General features: G+C 41.5%; 2 protein-coding genes across 6 annotated transcripts in view; both read right to left on the minus strand.

Moving 5' to 3' along the window:
- Positions 1-1,294: 1,294 nt before the first annotated feature.
- Positions 1,295-6,692, minus strand: tm2d3 (TM2 domain containing 3). The gene is made up of 6 exons (XM_084408745.1): positions 6,489-6,692; positions 5,918-6,013; positions 5,592-5,752; positions 3,180-3,354; positions 2,166-2,241; positions 1,295-2,057 (listed from the first exon to the last, which is right to left on the minus strand). The coding sequence occupies exons 1-6, from the start codon at positions 6,595-6,597 to the stop codon at positions 1,892-1,894; spliced, it is 783 nt and encodes a 260-aa protein (XP_084264871.1). The 5' UTR covers positions 6,598-6,692; the 3' UTR covers positions 1,295-1,891.
- A 785-nt stretch (positions 6,693-7,477) lies between these two features.
- tars3 (threonyl-tRNA synthetase 3) overlaps positions 7,478-19,163 on the minus strand; it is a 16,112-nt gene continuing 4,426 nt past the window's right edge. For all 5 annotated transcript variants that reach the window (XM_084408820.1, XM_084408819.1, XM_084408822.1 and 2 more), the window contains 16 exons: positions 18,851-18,975; positions 18,649-18,766; positions 17,844-17,908; positions 17,675-17,753; positions 17,139-17,285; positions 16,536-16,634; positions 15,765-15,931; positions 13,071-13,233; positions 12,142-12,279; positions 11,983-12,060; positions 11,320-11,420; positions 10,453-10,557; positions 10,240-10,312; positions 8,738-8,852; positions 8,208-8,366; positions 7,478-7,700 (listed from right to left, as the gene is read on the minus strand). In XM_084408820.1, coding sequence (XP_084264946.1) covers positions 8,218-8,366; positions 8,738-8,852; positions 10,240-10,312; positions 10,453-10,557; positions 11,320-11,420; positions 11,983-12,060; positions 12,142-12,279; positions 13,071-13,233; positions 15,765-15,931; positions 16,536-16,634; positions 17,139-17,285; positions 17,675-17,753; positions 17,844-17,908; positions 18,649-18,766; positions 18,851-18,975 — 1,722 coding nt within the window. In that variant the 3' untranslated portion in view covers positions 7,478-7,700; positions 8,208-8,217. The remainder of the gene's footprint in view (positions 7,701-8,207; positions 8,367-8,737; positions 8,853-10,239; positions 10,313-10,452; positions 10,558-11,319; positions 11,421-11,982; positions 12,061-12,141; positions 12,280-13,070; positions 13,234-15,764; positions 15,932-16,535; positions 16,635-17,138; positions 17,286-17,674; positions 17,754-17,843; positions 17,909-18,648; positions 18,767-18,850; positions 18,976-19,163) is intronic.

A 19,163-nucleotide genomic window follows, 5' to 3' on the forward strand; every position in this document is an offset into this window, starting at 1 on the left:
TACATTCGGTCACGACGACAGAGAGATTCTGTGTTCCTGAGAGAAAGAAAGATGTTTGTTCAGACTGGAACTGGATTTCAATAGTTAGGCTGCATCTCAAAACATCATGTTCTTCTTAAAAATGACTATTCAATGATCATGATCATACAAAGAGGAAAGGGACATTTTTACATTCCACAAATATTTGGAAGTGTTTAACTAGAGCTAGTGCTGATAGTGATGTGATAAACCTTTAACAATGAGTATTAAATCTGCAAAAATACTTTTTTTACTCAGTTTCCCAGAACAAATACCATTCTTAAATTAAGCTCCGTACTGGAAAAGAAGACAAAAACACTGAGGAAAAACCTCTTTCTTTCTTTTTTTTGCAGTTTGAGCTAAACATTTTACCTGCTGGATCAGAAAACAGGTGAAAAAAAATCCCACAGATGCACATTAAACCATATATAGAGACACTTACCAGAGAAGCTGAACTGGTGATTTTTGTTTAGGGTTCGGCTACTTTAATATTTCATCTACATTTGGTAAGTAGTCCTGTGGTGATGTCCCGTCTTTCTAACTAAATAACCAGTCTACAAAAGTGCATGTGAAATCCGTGTAGCTCAAACAGAACAGCTTGGTGTCAAAGGTCGATTCCCAGGGAATGCATGAACTGAGTAAACGTGGACCATACCTGTAATAAAAGTCATTGTGGATAAAAGCATCAGCCAAATGCATCAATGTGGCACCATCGACCAATCAGAAACAGCTATTCCAGGAAACGTGGTTTTCATGCACCGCTCAATTTGTCTTCCATAACATTCATTTTCTTTCAGACTAGTGGACAGAAAACATTCAAAACACACATTTAACTATTTATTTCATTGCACTTGATCTATTAGCGTCTGCAGATTTCAGTCTCGATCTTTAAAGGCGGAGAGTTTGGATCAGAAATCTTTAGACCGATTTATTCATATCTATATTCTGAAGGTTCATTCATCTGCTTTATACAATATTTCATTCCTACAGACATGGTGGAAATGTATGTTTTCCATATGTTTGACTGTATTCTCTGATTTATATCCAAAATCCCCTTTGAAAAAACCTTTACCTAAACAAAATCAAACTGATTCTGTATGCAAATGAGTACATATTTAATTAGCTAACACCTCATTTGCATATTTGCAAACATTTCAGAAAAGTTTGCAATTATTCTAATCAATCGAATGTAGAATGACAGTGACGACTACTGATTCACAGGGAGTGTTTTGCCTTGAATCTGAGAGGAATATTGTTACACAAAACCAAACACAGGTGAGAATCATCAACCTAACAGTGTTTATTCAGAAATCAACATTCAGCACAGAGAATCACTCATATATACACTTATATTTACACATGCACTGACACAGAGGAGTTTAGATACATATTGTACATATTTGACCATCTTCTGCGTCCTTGGCCCAGAGCAGTGTGTGTGAGAGACTGTGTGAGTGTGTGTTTGAGTGTGAGTGACAGTGTGTGTGAGTGAGTGTGTGTGTGTGTGTGACGAGCAGCTGAAGGCAGGAACACACACTCAGAGCAGATGGGAATCTGCCACAGTGGGAGTTTGGATGGCGACGCGTGCAAATCAGGTTGTAAATCTGGGAAGTAGGAGTTGCAGTAACAGCGTCAGGAACTGTGTGTGTGTGTGTGTGTGTGTGTGTGAGAGAGAGTCAAGAACAGCGTTGAGAACCGTCAGATGTATAGTGACCCACGTACCCAACCGACCCTGATCAGCAGAACATCGATGAGGGTCCCGGTGTGTGGGTGGGGGTGTGTATGTGTGTAGGTGTGTGTGTGTGTGTGTGTGTGTGTGTGTGTGTGTGTGTGTGTGTGTGTGTGTGAGAGAGAGAGAGAGTCGAGAACAGCCTCAGATATACAGCGACCCGTCGGCCGGCCCCACGTACCCGACCCCGATCAGCAGAACATCGATGAGGGTCCAGATGCCCAGACCACCGAAGCTGAAGAGTTTCCCCAGACCTTCCCTCCACTGACCCAGATAGAAGCGGTCCGCACCGAAGCCTCCCAGAGTGATGCTGCACACACACACACACACACACACACACACACAGAGTTTGCCTGTCCGTCATACTAACACCGATTGCACTGAATCTCAGGGATTAAATGAGTGTGAAGTGACTCACCTGAGGGCGAGAGCCGTGGACCACTTATACCCTCCAGTCCAGTTACAGAACACACGCTTATGAAACATTCGCTTCCCTGTGCACAACACACACACACACACACACACATCAGTCTTACTGTCCCACATGAGATCAATCAGTCAGTGTATGTGTGTGTGTGTGTGTGTGTACGGGTCGGGTTAGTGTAAGGGGACAGAATATACAGTTTGTACAGTATAAAAACCATTACGTGTGTATTTATGAAGACAGAAGTCAGTATAATGACACTGGTATTACAATTGTGAGTGTACGGCCTCATACCTTATTGCTTACACAGAAGTTACCAGTGTGATTACTGAAATGTTCTTGTCATGTATTCTCTAATGTCTGTAATAAATATCTGAGTGACTGAAGCGGATGCCAGGAATACAGTCACAGTTGTGGCTCATTCATGAAATATGGACTCGTTTTGTGTTTGAGAAATGTCTTTAACATGTACATACATCTGTTTTTCTGGGGTAGCCTGGCAACTACGTCACAAGGGTCATTGGAAAACTATAGTTTGAGTGACCGTAGTTAAATTCTTTAATTCACTGTGTTAGATTAAACCTCCTCTCCTTGAGAGAAAGAACGTGTTATCTTGATGTTTTGAGAGGACTCTCCTGTTTATCGTTAGAGCCTGGCCAAATCCAACCTTGGAAAAGCTGTGTGTGTGTGTGTGTGTGTGAGGACAGGTGTGTGTGTGTGTGTGTGTGTGTGTGAGGACAGGTGTGTGTGTGTGAGGACAGGTGTGTGTGTGTGTGTGTGTGTGTGAGGACAGGTGTGTGTGTGTGTGTGTGTGTGTGTGTGTGAGGACAGGTGTGTATGTGTGTGTGAGGACAGGTGTGTATGTGTGTGTGTGTGTGTGTGTGTGAGGACAGGTGTGTGTGTGTACCCAGGCAGTGCACGTGCTCCAGCACAGCACAGGTGGAGTTGTAGCGTGTGCGAGGACAGGTGTGTGTGTGTGTGTGTGTGTGTGTGTGTGTGTGTGTGTACCCAGGCAGTGCACGTGCTCCAGCACAGCACAGGTGGAGTTGTAGCGTGTGCGAGGACAGGACACTGTCTGACAGCTGGTGGAGTTCGAGCATCGGTACTGAGACGAGTCGAGCTGCCAGCAGAAGAGACACGGCAGCGTCAGCGAGAAGTTCTGCTGAGGCTCGTTACGCTCGTTCTGGAACACACACACACACACACACACACAAACAGTTACGCTTGTTCTGGAACACACACACACACACACACACACAAACAGTTACGCTTGTTCTGGAACACACACACACACAAACAGTTACGCTTGTTCTGGAACACACACACACACAAACAGTTACGCGATGTGAATATTCCGAATATTCCTGACGGATGTGAATGTTCCTGATGGATGTGAATGTTCCTGATGGATGTGAATATTCCGAATAATCCTGACGGATGTGAATGTTCCTGACAGATGTGAATGTTCCTGATGGATGTGAATGTTTCTGACGGATGTGAACGATGAATGTGAATGTTCCCAACGGATGTGAATGTTCCTGATGGATGTGAATGTTCCTGATCTGATGGATGTGAATGTTCCTGACGGATGTGAATGTTCCTGATGGATGTGAATGTTCCTGATCTGATGGATGTGAATGTTCCTGACGGATGTGAATGTTCCTGACGGATGTGAATGTTCCTGACGGATGTGAATATTCCGAATAATCCTGACGGATGTGAATGTTCCTGACGGATGTGAGTGCATCACCTGTTCCTGGTGTGTTCCTGACGGATGTGAATGTTCCTGACGGATGTGAATGTTCCTGATGGATGTGAGTGTTCCTGACGGATGTGAGTGCATCACCTGTTCCTGGTGTGTTCCTGACGGATGTGAATGTTCCTGACGGATGTGAATGTTCCTGATGGATGTGAGTGTTCCTGACGGATGTGAGTGCATCACCTGTTCCTAGTGTGTTCCTGATGGATGTGAATGTTCCTGACGGATGTGAATGTTCCTGACGGATGTGAATGTTCCTGATTTGACGGATGTGAATGTTCCTGATGGATGTGAATGTTCCTGACGGATGTGAATGTTCCTGATCTGATGGATGTGAATGTTCCTGACGGATGTGAATGTTCCTGACGGATGTGAATATTCAGAATAATCCTGACGGATGTGAATGTTCCTGACGGATGTGAATGTTCCTGACGGATGTGAATGTTCCTGATCTGATGGATGTGAATGTTCCTGATCTGATGGATGTGAATGTTCCTGACGGATGTGAATGTTCCTGATCTGATGGATGTGAATGTTCCTGACGGATGTGAATGTTCCTGACGGATGTGAATATTCAGAATAATCCTGACGGATGTGAATGTTCCTGACGGATGTGAATGTTCCTGACGGATGTGAATGTTCCTGATCTGACGGATGTGAATGTTCCTGACGGATGTGAATGTTCCTGATCTGATGGATGTGAATGTTCCTGATCTGATGGATGTGAATGTTCCTGACGGATGTGAATGTTCCTGACGGATGTGAATGTTCCTGATCTGATGGATGTGAATGTTCCTGATCTGATGGATGTGAATGTTCCTGATCTGATGGATGTGAATGTTCCTGATCTGATGGATGTGAATGTTCCTGATCTGATGGATGTGAATGTTCCTGATCTGATGGATGTGAATGTTCCTGATCTGATGGATGTGAATGTTCCTGACGGATGTGAATGTTCCTGATCTGATGGATGTGAATGTTCCTGACGGATGTGAATGTTCCTGACGGATGTGAATGTTCCTGATCTGATGGATGTGAATGTTCCTGACGGATGTGAATGTTCCTGATCTGATGGATGTGAATGTTCCTGACGGATGTGAATGTTCCTGATCTGATGGATGTGAATGTTCCTGACGGATGTGAATGTTCCTGACGGATGTGAATGTTCCTGATCTGATGGATGTGAATGTTCCTGACGGATGTGAATGTTCCTGATCTGACGGATGTGAATGTTCCTGACGGATGTGAATGTTCCTGATCTGATGGATGTGAATGTTCCTGACGGATGTGAATGTTCCTGATCTGATGGATGTGAATGTTCCTGACGGATGTGAATGTTCCTGATCTGACGGATGTGAATGTTCCTGACGGATGTGAATGTTCCTGACGGATGTGAATGTTCCTGACGGATGTGAATGTTCCTGATCTGATGGATGTGAATGTTCCTGACGGATGTGAATGTTCCTGACGGATGTGAATGTTCCTGATCTGATGGATGTGAATGTTCCTGATCTGATGGATGTGAATGTTCCTGATCTGATGGATGTGAATGTTCCTGATCTGATGGATGTGAATGTTCCTGACGGATGTGAATGTTCCTGATCTGATGGATGTGAATGTTTCTGACGGATGTGAATGTTCCTGACGGATGTGTTTCTCACCACGCAGTGAACACCGGCTCGGCTCCTGCAGGAGAAGTTCGCCGGTCGGCCGTAGGTGCAGTTGTGATGAAACGAGCAGGTGATGCAGTCGGACGGCAGTTTGCTGCACAGGCCTCCACTGGGACACCTGGACGTGTAGTTCTCCGTCAGCACTGGAGACGCTGCGCACACACACACACACACACACAATAGATGTTTCAGTCTCACACTGCTGCTCGTCTGCATGAGGCAGTGTCTGAGAGTCTCACGATGAGGAAGTGTGTGAGGGTGTGTGTGAGTCTCACCTGAGGGAGGTGTGTGAGGGGGTGTGTGTGTGTGAGTCTCACCTGAGGACGAGGTCAGGGCCGCTGGGCTGCTCATCACTGGGTTCTGCTGAGCCGTGAACGGAGGATCCTGACCGACATGAGCAGAACTCAGATACCCTGAGGAGAGAGAGACCACATCACCTGTCTCTGTGTGTGTGTGTGTGTGTGTGTTTCAGAACGAGCGTAACACTGTGTGTGTGTGTAACTTTATGGTTGTTCTGTAAAATATAACGATAATAATATATATTATTATTATTATTATTAATACTCATGTTTTTTTTGTACATATTATTATTACTTTTTTATTTTTATTGATTTAGTTTTTATAATTGAATTAAATGATGTTATTGTGCAGTGCTGCTGGATGAGGGAAAACCGACTTTTCTTCTTTTATTGTCCTTCGCTGATGACATGATTAAAGCGTATCTTTAAAATACAGCAACATAATACCCTGTAAGTGTGATTACCATATGGATAAACCCTAGTATTTACATGGTCCACATGACATCATTAATGTAACGTTACTGTACCAAAAACACATCAGAACAACACCGCACTGATAGAGTTACCGAAGCACTGTTAGCGCTCTTACCGATCACACATTTGGAGTAAATGTCCAGCAGCAGCAGAACCAGCATCATATACGAGCTCATGATGTTCCGTCCGCGTTCAAAAACCCATTTCAGTCCGTTCGCTGTCATCCCGAAAACACTGGCTCTGTTCTGCTGCCCGACGGATGGACTCCACTTCCGCTTCCACAAGAGTCCCAACGGCTGCTAGTTCAAAATAAAAGTCCGATAACGGAAAAAGAAAGATTGCTTTATATATTCGATCTTTTTAGGGAGAATTTAAGGTATTATATATCTCTCTTTATAAATTGTATCTAAACGTTTCCCAGGAAGATATATTTATTTATTTTTCTAACCAAGAGAAGGGATCCAGGCTTGTCAACTAGCTGAAATTGAAATTAGAAGGGATAGTTCACCAATTCTGTCTCACCCTCATGTCGTTCAAAACCCGTAATACTTTTGTTAATCTTCGGAGCACAAATTAAGATATTCTTAATTAAATCTAAGAGCTTTACGTCCATCCATTGACAGCTACGCAACTACCACTTTCATAAAAGTAATTCATTCGACGCCAGTGGTTTAACCTCAGTTTTATGAAGCGACGCGAGTGGCTTGTTTAATATAGGATATATATATTACCACTTTGTTTACAAAATATTAATCTCCAACCTGCTCTTGTGAACGCGCGAAAGTTTTACAAGTCTGGAACAATTGAGGGAGAGTAATTAATGACATTAATTTTTGAGTAAACGAACCCTTTAATAAATATTTTTTATATTTTATTTTATTTCAAGTAACAAAAATATTTAAGTTAACTATAATAACCATAGCATTGCGTGATTTATAATGAGTAAAATGACAAAGGGAATATTTAATTAATTAGTTAATTCACTAATTAAATATTCTGAATGCCTCAACATGGCATTGAACATTTTGATTATGTATATGATGTTTCTAAGAAGCTGTACGTGTGTGACAGAGATAAACTTCCAGAATTACAAACCAGAAACATGATGCTGAATCTTTGAGAGTCTTTATTGCAAACCATCAGCACTTGAACACAAACATCCAGACACTTTAACACCAAACCATCACATCAATTCACACGGCCAGCGAGCAAAGCCGTTGGTTCACAGAACATCTTCCGAATGCCTTCGCTCAGAGTAAACAGTGCAGCTTTCCTTCTTCCTATTCCCATCGGTGAACTTCATCTCAGACCAGGGCTCGTTCAGATTCTGTAAAATGAAATTCCAGGACTTTAAGCACTACTTTTTTGGATTTCAAAGAACTACAATTAGCACATATCAAACAAAATCTTTTAATTTTATTAGTTTTTTTTTTACTCAAATTACACATATGGTATCTGATGTTTCACTTCACAGAGATCAATCCATTGACCAGCGCGGTCAGGCATGGTAAATCCCCTTAACCATTGAGAGGATACTATGACAAAGATATTGTCTTCCTTATTCAAACTGATTATTTTCCATGAATATATGATTGACTTGAAGAAAGTTGTATTATATACTTATCATAAACTTAACATCATGCGAAATAGCTCTATAAATCAGACGGGCTGCAGCGTTCATTTTATGTGAAAAGTTTGTGGGGGGGGGTTTTCCAGAAAAAAATTAAACACTAATTTCAAGCACTTTTCAAGTCCCTCTTCATAAATATGTCTGTTTTCAGGGGTTTTCCACGACTTCATTTAAAAAAAGTCAAATTCAAGCACTTGTACGAACCCTGTGGGACTCAGAAGTCTTCCTCAGCGCTGCGGCACCGGGAGCGTCGGATCCGAGTCAGTCTGGCCATCACCTCCTCCACACACACTTCTCCGTGCACCTTGTTGTCTCTGGTGCGCACGTTCACACTGTTCGTGACACGCTCCTTCTCGCCCACCACTGCCAGACAAACACACACAAACACACACAGCTGGCGTATCAGTGTTGGGGACAGTTACTTTTAAAAGTAATGCATTACAATATTGCGTTACTCCTAAAAAAAGTAACTACTTGCGTTACTTAGTTACTTTTTATGAAAAGTAATGCATTACAATATTGTGTTAGTCCTAAAAAAAGCTGTCAGTCAATAAATGTTAAAAAGTAACTAGCGTTACTTATTTGAAAAAGTAACTTAGATATTTTGTTGTAAATTACTTTACTAGTAACTTGAAAAAGTAATCTGATTATGTAACTCAAGTTACTTGTAATGAGTTACACACAAAACTGCGTATCAGTGTCGGGAAACTCAGTCGTCAGTCCTCACGTCTTACCCAGGATGAAGTTGTACTGCGCCAGCTGTGCGTTGCGAATTTTCTTGTTCAGAAGGCAACTGGAATCCAAATCAGCATCGGCCATAAAACCGGCTTCAACAAACCGTTTACAGACCTGGAGCGGGAGGAAGATCAACTTTAGTTTCTACATTCTCTCAATTCTGACTTTTTTCTCGTAATTGTAGATTATTTCTTGCAATCGTAGGTTATTTCTTGCAATTCTGACTTCTTTCTCATAATTGTAGTTTATTTCTCGCAATTCTGACTTTTTTCTCGTAACCGTAGTTTATTTCTCGCAATTCTGACTTTTTTCTCGTAATCGTAGTTTATTTCTCGTAATCGTAGTTTATTTCTCGCAATTCTGACTTTTTTCTCGTAATCGTAGTTTATTTCTCGCAATTCAGACTTTTTTCTTGTAATTGTAGATTATTTCTCGCAATTCAGAATTTTTTTCTCGTAATCGTAGTTTATTTCTCGCAATTCTGACTTTTTCCTCGTAATCGTAGATTATTTCTCGCAATTCAGACTTTTTTCTCGTAATCGTAGTTTATTTCTCGCAATTCAGACTTTTTTCTCATAATCGTAGATTATTTCTTGCAATTCAGACTTTTTTCTTGTAATCGTAGTTTATTTCTCGCAATTCTGACTTTTTCCTCGTAATCGTAGTTTATTTCTCGTAATCGTAGTTTATTTCTCGCAATTCTGACTTTTTTCTCGTAATCGTAGTTTATTTCTCGCAATTCAGACTTTTTTCTTGTAATTGTAGATTATTTCTCGCAATTCAGACTTTTTTCTCGTAATCGTAGTTTATTTCTCGCAATTCTGACTTTTTCCTCGTAATCGTAGATTATTTCTCGCAATTCAGACTTTTTTCTCATAATCGTAGATTATTTCTTGCAATTCAGACTTTTTTCTTGTAATCGTTGTTTATTTCTCTCAATTCTGACTTTTTTCTCGTAATTGTAGATTATTTCTTGCAATCGTAGGTTATTTCTTGCAATTCTGACTTCTTTCTCATAATTGTAGTTTATTTCTCGCAATTCTGACTTTTTTCTCGTAACCGTAGTTTATTTCTCGCAATTCTGACTTTTTTCTCGTAATTGTAGATTATTTCTCGCAATTCAGACTTTTTTCTCATAATCGTAGATTATTTCTTGCAATTCAGACTTTTTTCTCGTAATCGTAGATTATTTCTCGCAATTCAGACTTTTTTCTTGTAAACGCGAGTTTATATCTCACAATTCTGACTTTTTTCTCAATCATAGTTTATATCTTGCAATTCTGACTTTTTTCTCGCAATTCTGACTTTTATCTTGCAATCGTAAGTTTATATCTTGCAATTCTTACTTTTTCTTGCGATTCAGACTTTTTCTTGCAATCACACTTATTGTTCATAATGACAGCAGGAAAAATGGTTATTTTTATAGTCTAAAAATATAAAGACTGAGCATCAAAAAGCATTCTCTGTTGTTCAGCAAGTGATGATAGAGCTGATGTTGTACCTGCTTGGCGTATTCTTCGAGAGACGGGTTAACCGGCACCAGCATCACCTGACGTGGAGACAACCACAGCGGCCTGAGGAAACACAGACGCAACAAGAACAACCCTTGAAAGACCTCAGATCATCTGAAGACATGATTCATGAGATGCAGCTTTGCGAAGACAGCTGTAATGCCACTGAATGTAGATTAAAATGATTCGAAACAGTTACTCACCATTTCCCGGCGTAGTTCTCGGTGAGGATGGCGATCATCCGCTCCACTGAGCCCAGAATGGCGCGGTGAATGATCACCGGTCTGGCCTTGTCATCCCCATCTTTCCTAAAAAGGTTCAGACAGTTAAAGGTGCAGTGTGTGATTCTAGCTGCATCTAGTGGTGAGGTTGTGAATTACACCCAACAGAAGTTACGGTGGCCGACAGGAAGTGATGTCGTCGTCTGAGACAGCAGAGAGTCGCCAGTTAAACAATGAGGTTTCTTTACAAGGATAAAGAAATTAGGTTTACTTAATTATTCAGTAAAACAACGTTATTGCGAATATTTTTGTTACTTGTTCATCATTGTATCAGTGTTTTATTCGCTGACTTTAGCTGAAGCTTCTTTGCACAAAGATTCAGATTGTTTTATTTAGTGCCATGTCAGCATTCAAAGCTATTTTCATTACAAAAATTAAATTACAAAAATACAAATATCATAAATACAATAAAAACAAAAACAAACAAACAAAAACAGCAAGTTATATTATACAAGATTTTTTAAATTAACATTAAAAAATCCAAAACCAAAGTCCTTAAGTGAGGTAACTTCATAAAAGAGTCTTTGCACGAAGAACAACATAGTGACGAAACGCGTTTGTCCGTTCAGGGCCACCGTAGAAACATGTGGATGTAAGCGGACCCGCGGTGTGTGTAGAGAGAAATGCCTCATTCTAAGCTAATAAACATTCTGGTCTTTATACACCACTGAAAACATAGTTATGTTTATGATATTGTATTTCTGTCAACAGATCCTCCTAAATATTACACACTGCGCTGCAAAGCCGTCTGAGAGAGAGAGTTTACAGCGAGTGCTGAGCTGTTCTCACCCCACATATGTGAGATTGAAGCGCACGGGTAACTGGAAGTCCAGCTGAATCGTGGCGCACTGATGATAGCGGCCGATGGCGTCTTTAATCTGGATGTCAATCTGGAGCAGAAGAGTTCAGAGAAATGAATATTCATGCTGGGAAACGTCTTGATATGGAAGCTTGTTTCCGCCATGGAAAACGTAAAAATAAAAAAAGTTTACTGCTTGAGAAATAAACTACGATTGCGGACAAAATCCAAAAAGTCAGAATTGCAAAAAGTGAGATTTGTGAGATATAAATTCGCAATTGTAATTTATATCTCGCAATTCAGATTTTTTTGGGGAATCGTATTTATTTCTTCCAATTTTGACTTTTTTTTTAAAGCGCAAGTTTTTTCTCTCGCAATTCTGAAAATTTTCTCACAATCAGTTTATTTCTTGCAATTGCAAGTTTATATTTCGCAATTCTGACCTTATAACTTGCAAAAAGTCAGTTGTGTGAGATAAACTTGTCAGAAAATGTCTTAATTGTGAGCTTAATTTTATTTTTCATGAGAAAAAACTGAGAATTGCTAGATAAAAAGTCACAATTACCTTTTTAAATTAGTTTCCCGTGATGGAAACGAGCTTCCATAGGTCGATGTGATTTATGAACGCAACATCAGTCATAAAGAGTTCTGACCTTTGGTCCGTAAAAAGCCCCATCGCCAGGATTCAGCTTCCACGGCTCTCCGAACTCATTCAGGCTGTTCTCCAGTTGCTGTTAAAATAAAACCTCAGTCAATATTGAACATAAAACACCCCACATCTCAGAGACAGCCGTTAAAGGGCACTCTGGAACCTTCTCCGCCTGATCCCACACGGCAACATCGCCCAGGAACTTCTCGGGGCGCGTGGAGAGATGCAGCTGGAAGGAGAAGCCGAAGACGTCGTAGATGCAGCGCAGGAAATCCAGACAACCCTTCATCTCAGACTCGATCTGAAACAACATGAACAAGCAAGCTCGTAAAGAACGAGCAGTTGAAGGCATTACAGGCAATCGTGGGATTGATGGTGGAGGAACGCAAGCTTTCTTATCTTTTATGTTAAAACATTTAGTGTTCATCAGAGGGGTCCAAGACCCCGGGACTTATGTCGCCCTTGAACCACGAATGCACAAAAAAAAAAGTTATGGATTTGAGAAGTTTTGTGGTTGAAATAAAAAAAAGTAACGAATCCTCCTCTCTCGGGTCAATCTGACCCCCTTAGGAATGAATGAATGTGAGGAATGCTTCAGTTCACATAGAAAAACCTAAAAATGCTCAAAATTCAAACTAAAAATGCTAAAACTTTACCAAAAAAGTTATGTCTACATGTGTATCTGAATGCACACTGAAGACTGGCTTTAGGACCCAGAGGAACAGCTCATTTACTCCATATAGAGCCATAAGGCCATCTAGAGTCATGAAATATCATCTTATATTACTGTTTATTTATTGATCAAATCTAGTAATTTAAAGGTAAAATAAATAAAGTAAATAAATTTCCCCCAAAAAATTGCATTAAGAAATATAAAAAATATACAAATAAAATAAGCTTTCTGGACAAAAAAGGAAAAGAAAAAAAAGTAAGTATAATTTTCAGCTTCGCGAGGGAGAGGAGGATGAAGGTGTAGTGACTGATGGAGAGGAGGATGAAGGTGAAGTGCACTAGTGCTTGTGATGTCTTTCCTAAATCAGGAGCTTCTGAAGACCACAGTCTCACTCCACGCTGGCTGAAGCCACAGCACACCTGATCAATAGAGCAGAATATATGAGCGTCGTCCTGCTGGAAGCGCCGGACCCTCGTGAGTCCCGTCAGCGTTCCCGAGAGCTCGTTCCGGTGCAACACGCCGAAGTCGGCCAGTCTGAGAGGAAGCTCTCGCCAGGAGCGCGGCCGGTGACCGAACATCAGACTGGAGGAAGATAATCATGATTACTCTGGGTTTAGCTGGGCTGAGTTGGGTTGTGTTTAGCTGGGTTGAGTTAAGTTCGTGACCTTAGAGTTGTGTTTTGTTGGGTTGAGTTGTTTTGTTGTGTTTAGTTGGGTTGTGTTTAGTTGGGTTGTGTTTAGTTGGGTTGTGTTTAGTTGGGTTGTGTTTAGTTGGGTTGTGTTTAGTTGGGTTGTGTTTAGTTGGGTTGTGTTTAGTTGGATTGGGCTGACCTGGGTTGAATTAGGTTGGGTTGAATTGAGTTTGAGGTGTTTATCTGGGTTGAGTTGTGTTTAGTTGGGTTGAGTTGTGTTGTGTTTTGTTGTGTTTAGCTAGGTTGGGCTAAACTGGGTTGAGTTAGGTTGGATTGGGTTGTGTTTAGTTGGATTGGGCTGACCTGGGTTGAGTTAGGTTGGGTTGAATTGAGTTTGAGGTGTTTATCTGGGTTGAGTTGTGTTTAGTTGGGTTGAGTTGGGTTGTGTTAAGTTGGGTTTAGCTAGGTTTGGCTAAACTGGGTTGAGTTAGGTTGGGTTGAATTGAGTTTGAGGTGTTTATCTGGGTTCAGTTGTGTTTAGTTGGGTTGAGTTGGGTTGTGTTAAGTTGGGTTTAGCTAGGTTGGGCTAAACTGGGTTGAGTTAGGTTGGGTTGAGTTGTGTTTAGTTGTGTTGGGTTGGGTTGAGTTGAGTTGTGTGTTGAGTTGTGTTGTGTGTTGAGTTGAGTTGGGTTGAGTTGGGTTTAACTAGGTTTGGCTGACCTGGGTTGAGTTAGGTTGGGTTGAATTGAGTTTGAGGTGTTTATCTGGGTTGAGTTGTGTTTAGTTGGGTTGAGTTGGGTTGTGTTAAGTTGGGTTTAGCTAGGTTTGGCTAAACTGGGTTGAGTTAGGTTGGGTTGAATTGAGTTTGAGGTGTTTATCTGGGTTGAGTTGTGTTTAGTTGGGTTTAGCTAGGTTTGGCTAAACTCGGTTGAGTTAGGTTGGGTTGAATTGAGTTTGAGGTGTTTATCTGGGTTGAGTTGTGTTTAGTTGGGTTGAGTTGGGTTGTGTTAAGTTGGGTTTAGCAAGGTTGGGCTAAACTGGGTTGAGTTAGGTTGGGTTGAGTTGTGTTTAGTTGTGTTGGGTTGGGTTGAGTTGAGTTGAGTTGTGTGTTGAGTTGTGTGTTGAGTTGTGTTGTGTGTTGAGTTGTGTGTTGAGTTGAGTTGTGTTGTGTTTAGCTGGGTTGGGCTAAACTGGGTTGAGTTAGGTTGGGTTGAGTTGTGTTTAGTTGTGTTGTGTGTTGAGTTTAGTTGTGTTGTGTGTTGAGTTGTGTTGAGTTTAGTTGTGTTGAGTTGTGTTGACTTTAGTTGTGTTGTGTGTTGAGTTGTGTTGTGTTGTGTTGAGTTGTGTTTAGCTAGGTTGGGCTAAACTGGGTTGAGTTAGGTTGGGTTGAGTTGTGTTGTGTGTTGAGTTTAGTTGTGTTGTGTTGTGTGTTGAGTTGTGTTGTGTTGTGTTGTGTTGAGTTGTGTTGTGTGTTGAGTTGTGTTGTGTGTTGAGTTTAGTTGTGTGTTGAGTTGTGTTGTGTTGTGTTGAGTTGAGTTGTGTTGAGATGTGTTTAGTTGGGTTTAGCTAGGTTGGGCTAAACTGGGTTGAGTTAGGTTGGGTTGAGTTGTGTTGTGTTGTGTGTTGAGTTTAGTTGTGTTGTGTGTTGAGTTGTGTTGAGTTGAGTGTTGAGTTGTGTTGTGTTTAGTTGTGTTGAGTTGTGTTGACTTTAGTTGTGTTGTGTGTTGAGTTGTGTTGTGTTGTGTTGTGTTGTGTTGAGTTGTGTTTAGCTAGGTTGGGCTAAACTGGGTTGAGTTAGGTTGGGTTGAGTTGTGTTGTGTGTTGAGTTTAGTTGTGTTGTGTTGTGTGTTGAGTTGTGTTGTGTTGTGTTGAGTTGTGTTGTGTGTTGAGTTGTGTTGTGTTGTGTTGTGTGTTGAGTTTAGTTGTGTGTTGAGTTGTGTTGTGTTGTGTTGAGTTGAGTTGTGTTGAGATGTGTTTAGTTGGGTTTAGCTAGGTTGGGCTAAACTGGGTTGAGTTAGGTTGGGTTGAGTTGTGTTGTGTTGTGTGTTGAGTTTAGTTGTGTTGTGTGTTGAGTTGTGTTGAGTTGAGTGTTGAGTTGTGTTGTGTTGTGTGTTGAGTTTAGTTGTGTGTTGAGTTGTGTTGTGTTGTGTTGAGTTGTGTTGTGTTGAGATGTGTTTAGTTGGGTTTAGCTAGGTTGGGCTAAACTGTGTTGAGTTAGGTTGGGTTGAGTTGTGTTTAGTTGTGTTGTGTGTTGAGTTTAGTTGTGTTGAGTTGTGTTGTGTTGAGTTGTGTTTAAGTTGGACATTTAATTGTCAGGTCTATGCTCAAAAAGTGTATAAATGGATTATAGATACAGTGTAAATATAATTTAGTACCATAAAATCCCCTAAAAATACACAATATTATATCGAGCTAAAATATAGTACAGTAACACATTAACACTTCAGAATGTTGAGATGTTGATATATTGTTGATTGTTCACCAGTGTCCAGGGCAGTTCATGGGCTTCAGAGCGAAGACGTCGTTCTCCACCGCGAACGAGAACATGTTGTCGCTGTAAAGCTGCCAGTGACCCGACGTCTCCCACAGCTTAGAGTTATAGATGTTCGGGGACGCAACCTCCTGGAAGCCACGCCGGCAGTACTCCTCCTGCACACACACACGCACACGCACACGCACACGCACACGCGCACACACACACACACACACACACACACACACACACACACACACACACACACTCAAATCAATTACATTCAATTCCGTTCTGTTCAGTTTAAGACCATATAAAGTCCTTGTAGAACTGCAGTTTATTGCCAGCACAACTGAAATGGAAAACAAGTTCACACACACACACACACACACACACACACACACACACACACACACACACACACACACACACACACACACACACACACACACACACACTAACCTGACCCCTAAACCTACCCATCTCACACACACACACACACACACACACACACACACACACTAACCTGACCCCTAAACCTACCCATCTCACACACACACACACACACACACACACACACACACACACTAACCTGACCCCTAAACCTACCCATCTCACACACACACACACACACACACACACACACACACACACACACACACACACACACACACTAACCTGACCCCTAAACCTACCCATCACACACACACACAGACACGCACACACACACACACACACACACACACACACACACACACACACACACACACACACACGTACCCTGATGAACTCGGTCAGTGTGTTGTAGATGAACGCTCCTCGAGGCAGGAAGAAGCAGCTTCCAGGACTCAGATCGTGGAAGAAGAAAAGCTCCTGATCCTGTCAATCACACCAGAGACACACACCTTAACAACCTCGTTCAGTCACACGAGGAGGAAGTGACATCATCGCTCCGCAGGACGTCTGATCTGACAAACGCCTCAGCGACAGTATACAAATATACAGGATAACCCGCTATATATCATGAGGCAAAACACTTTCACGATCAATAAATGTGATCAGCCAAATCTCTATATATGAAGATTAAACTATAGAATTATTAACTTGCAAACTTCTGCAATATTGTATGGATCTGTCCGATGGAAAGCTGACTTGGATCAGTAAATCTCACACACACACACACACACACACACACACACACACACACACACACACACACACACACACACACACACACACACACACACACACACACACACACACACACACACACACACACACACACACACACACACACACACACACACACACACACACACACACACACACACACACACACACACACACACACACACACACACACACACACACACACACACACACCTTCCCGATCTTGCGGTGGTCTCGGTTTCTGGCTTCCTCCTGGAAACGCTCCCATTCCTTCAGCATTTTACTGTCAGGAAAAGAGATTCCGTAGATCCGCTGAAGAGTCTCCATGTCGGAGCGCCCTTCCCAGTACGTGGAGGAGTTCTGGACAACAGACACAAGTTCACTTCAGATCTCTTCCATGTTTATTCCGTTAAGTTCAATTCAATTCGATTTCATTTCATTAAATTCAATTTTGTTCTGTTCAATTTAATTCTGTTCCATTCAATTCACTATAATTCTGTTCCTTTTTATTCCATATAATTCAATTCAATTCAATCTAATAATGTTCCGTTCAATTCTGTTTCATTCCATTTAATTCAATTCCATTAAATGATATTCAATTACATCAAACCCATTCAATTCAATACCATTCAGTTCTGTTCCATTCAATTCAGTTAAAGAGCATTTCTCCTTCCACTGGACTGTCACACTATAAAGCCGTTGTAGAACTGCAGATGTCTGTAATAGTTTGAGATGTTAAACAGAGTTACCTTATAGATCTTAAGTGCTTTGACCCTTCCGGTGTGCCGTACATGCGGGCCGCGACACAGGTCGATCAAAGGGCCACACCTGAGACAGGAAGAGTTCATGACGCACACACACACACACACACACACAAGCTTTACAGCATCCGTATGGAGAGACATCACTTCCTGTTACCTGTAGACCGTCGTGGTCGCCGTGGAAACCTTCTCGTTCAGGATGCGACACTTGAACTTGTTGTACTAGAACAAGAGGAAACACTGTTAACTAACAGTGAGAAAAACATTTTACAACATTTATTAATTTTTGTTAATGTTAGGTGATAAAAAGCTGTCCATTGTTTGTTCTTCTAGTTCACGGCGCGTTAACTAAATGTTAAAAGATTCAACTTGTGATTTTAATAACGTGTTAGTAAATCTTGAGATTAACATTAACTAAGACTTGCAATAGAAGTATTGTTCATTACTGGTTCATGTTCACCGATCGCTGAAATCACAGGATCTGATGTAGTCGAGTCGGCTTTATTTCTACAGCGCTTTACAATACTGAGTGTTTCACAGCAGCTTTACAGAGATAACAGAGTTTCTAGAAGAAAATAGCGTCACAGTCCAGCTTAAGGAAGTTCAGTGGTCTTTCATTTCTGTTGTAAAAACGTTATTCATTTAGTTCATTTATATATATCGCCGCTCTGGAGAAAGCCGTGATGTCATCGTCCAGCTCAGTTCAGTTCTCATATAATGGTGTCAGTGCAGGAGATCAATAATATTGTTGAATATTAAATTAAATGTCCCCAACTAAGCAAGACAAAAGCCAAAGTGCCCCCTATTGGCTGGAGCCCCAGGGCACTCGCCCAATCCTGTCTATGGATGATCCTGGCCAAAGGCGACAGTGACAGGAACCAAAGCTCCATGGTAAAGTATGAGCTCTTACAGTAAAGGTCTGGAGGTGGAGTTCCTGACCTTGAACATCTGGAGTGTCTGACCTTGAACATCTGGAGCAGCGTCTCCTTCCGGACCTCCAGTCTCTCGAACGGCTGCTTGTCCTTGATGATGCCTCGGCAGAGGAGCTCCAGATCAGCAAACTCTGAGCTCGACACTCCTCTGTCAACACACACACACACACACGCTGATGATGACGAGACCAGGCGTGATGAAGATCAGCTCAGGAACAGCACACACACTCACTTGTGTCCGTCCAGGAACATGTCGTAGTAGAAGCCGTTCTCGATGGGCGGCCCGTAGCAGAGACACCCGCCGTAGAAACACTCCATGGCCTCGCCCAGGATATGAGCGCTCGAGTGCCAGTACACCTGAGGCGGAAAACAACTGTGTGTGTAGAATTACATTCAATTCAATTCAATACAATTCTATTTAGTTCAATTCAACTCTATTGAAATTATGTTCCATTCAATTCTGTTCAGTTCAGTTCCATTCAATTAAGTTCTTTCAATTCAATTAATATCAATTTAATTCTGTTTAATTCTGCTCTGTTCAAATT

This window comes from Rutilus rutilus, assembly GCF_951802725.1.
Source record: "Rutilus rutilus genome assembly, chromosome: 5".
NCBI lineage: Eukaryota > Metazoa > Chordata > Actinopteri > Cypriniformes > Leuciscidae > Rutilus > Rutilus rutilus.

Excerpts from the sequence above, each read along its gene's own strand:
- tm2d3 (XM_084408745.1), bottom strand. The coding sequence starts at position 6,597 with ATGACAGCGAACGGACTGAAATGGGTTTTTGAACGCGGACGGAACATC. Across the intron at positions 5,753-5,917 it reads GGCCCTGACCTCGTCCTCAG|CGTCTCCAGTGCTGACGGAG; the intron begins GTGAGACTCACA and ends GTGTGTGCGCAG. Across the intron at positions 2,058-2,165 it reads TCCACGGCTCTCGCCCTCAG|CATCACTCTGGGAGGCTTCG; the intron begins GTGAGTCACTTC and ends GTGTGTGTGCAG.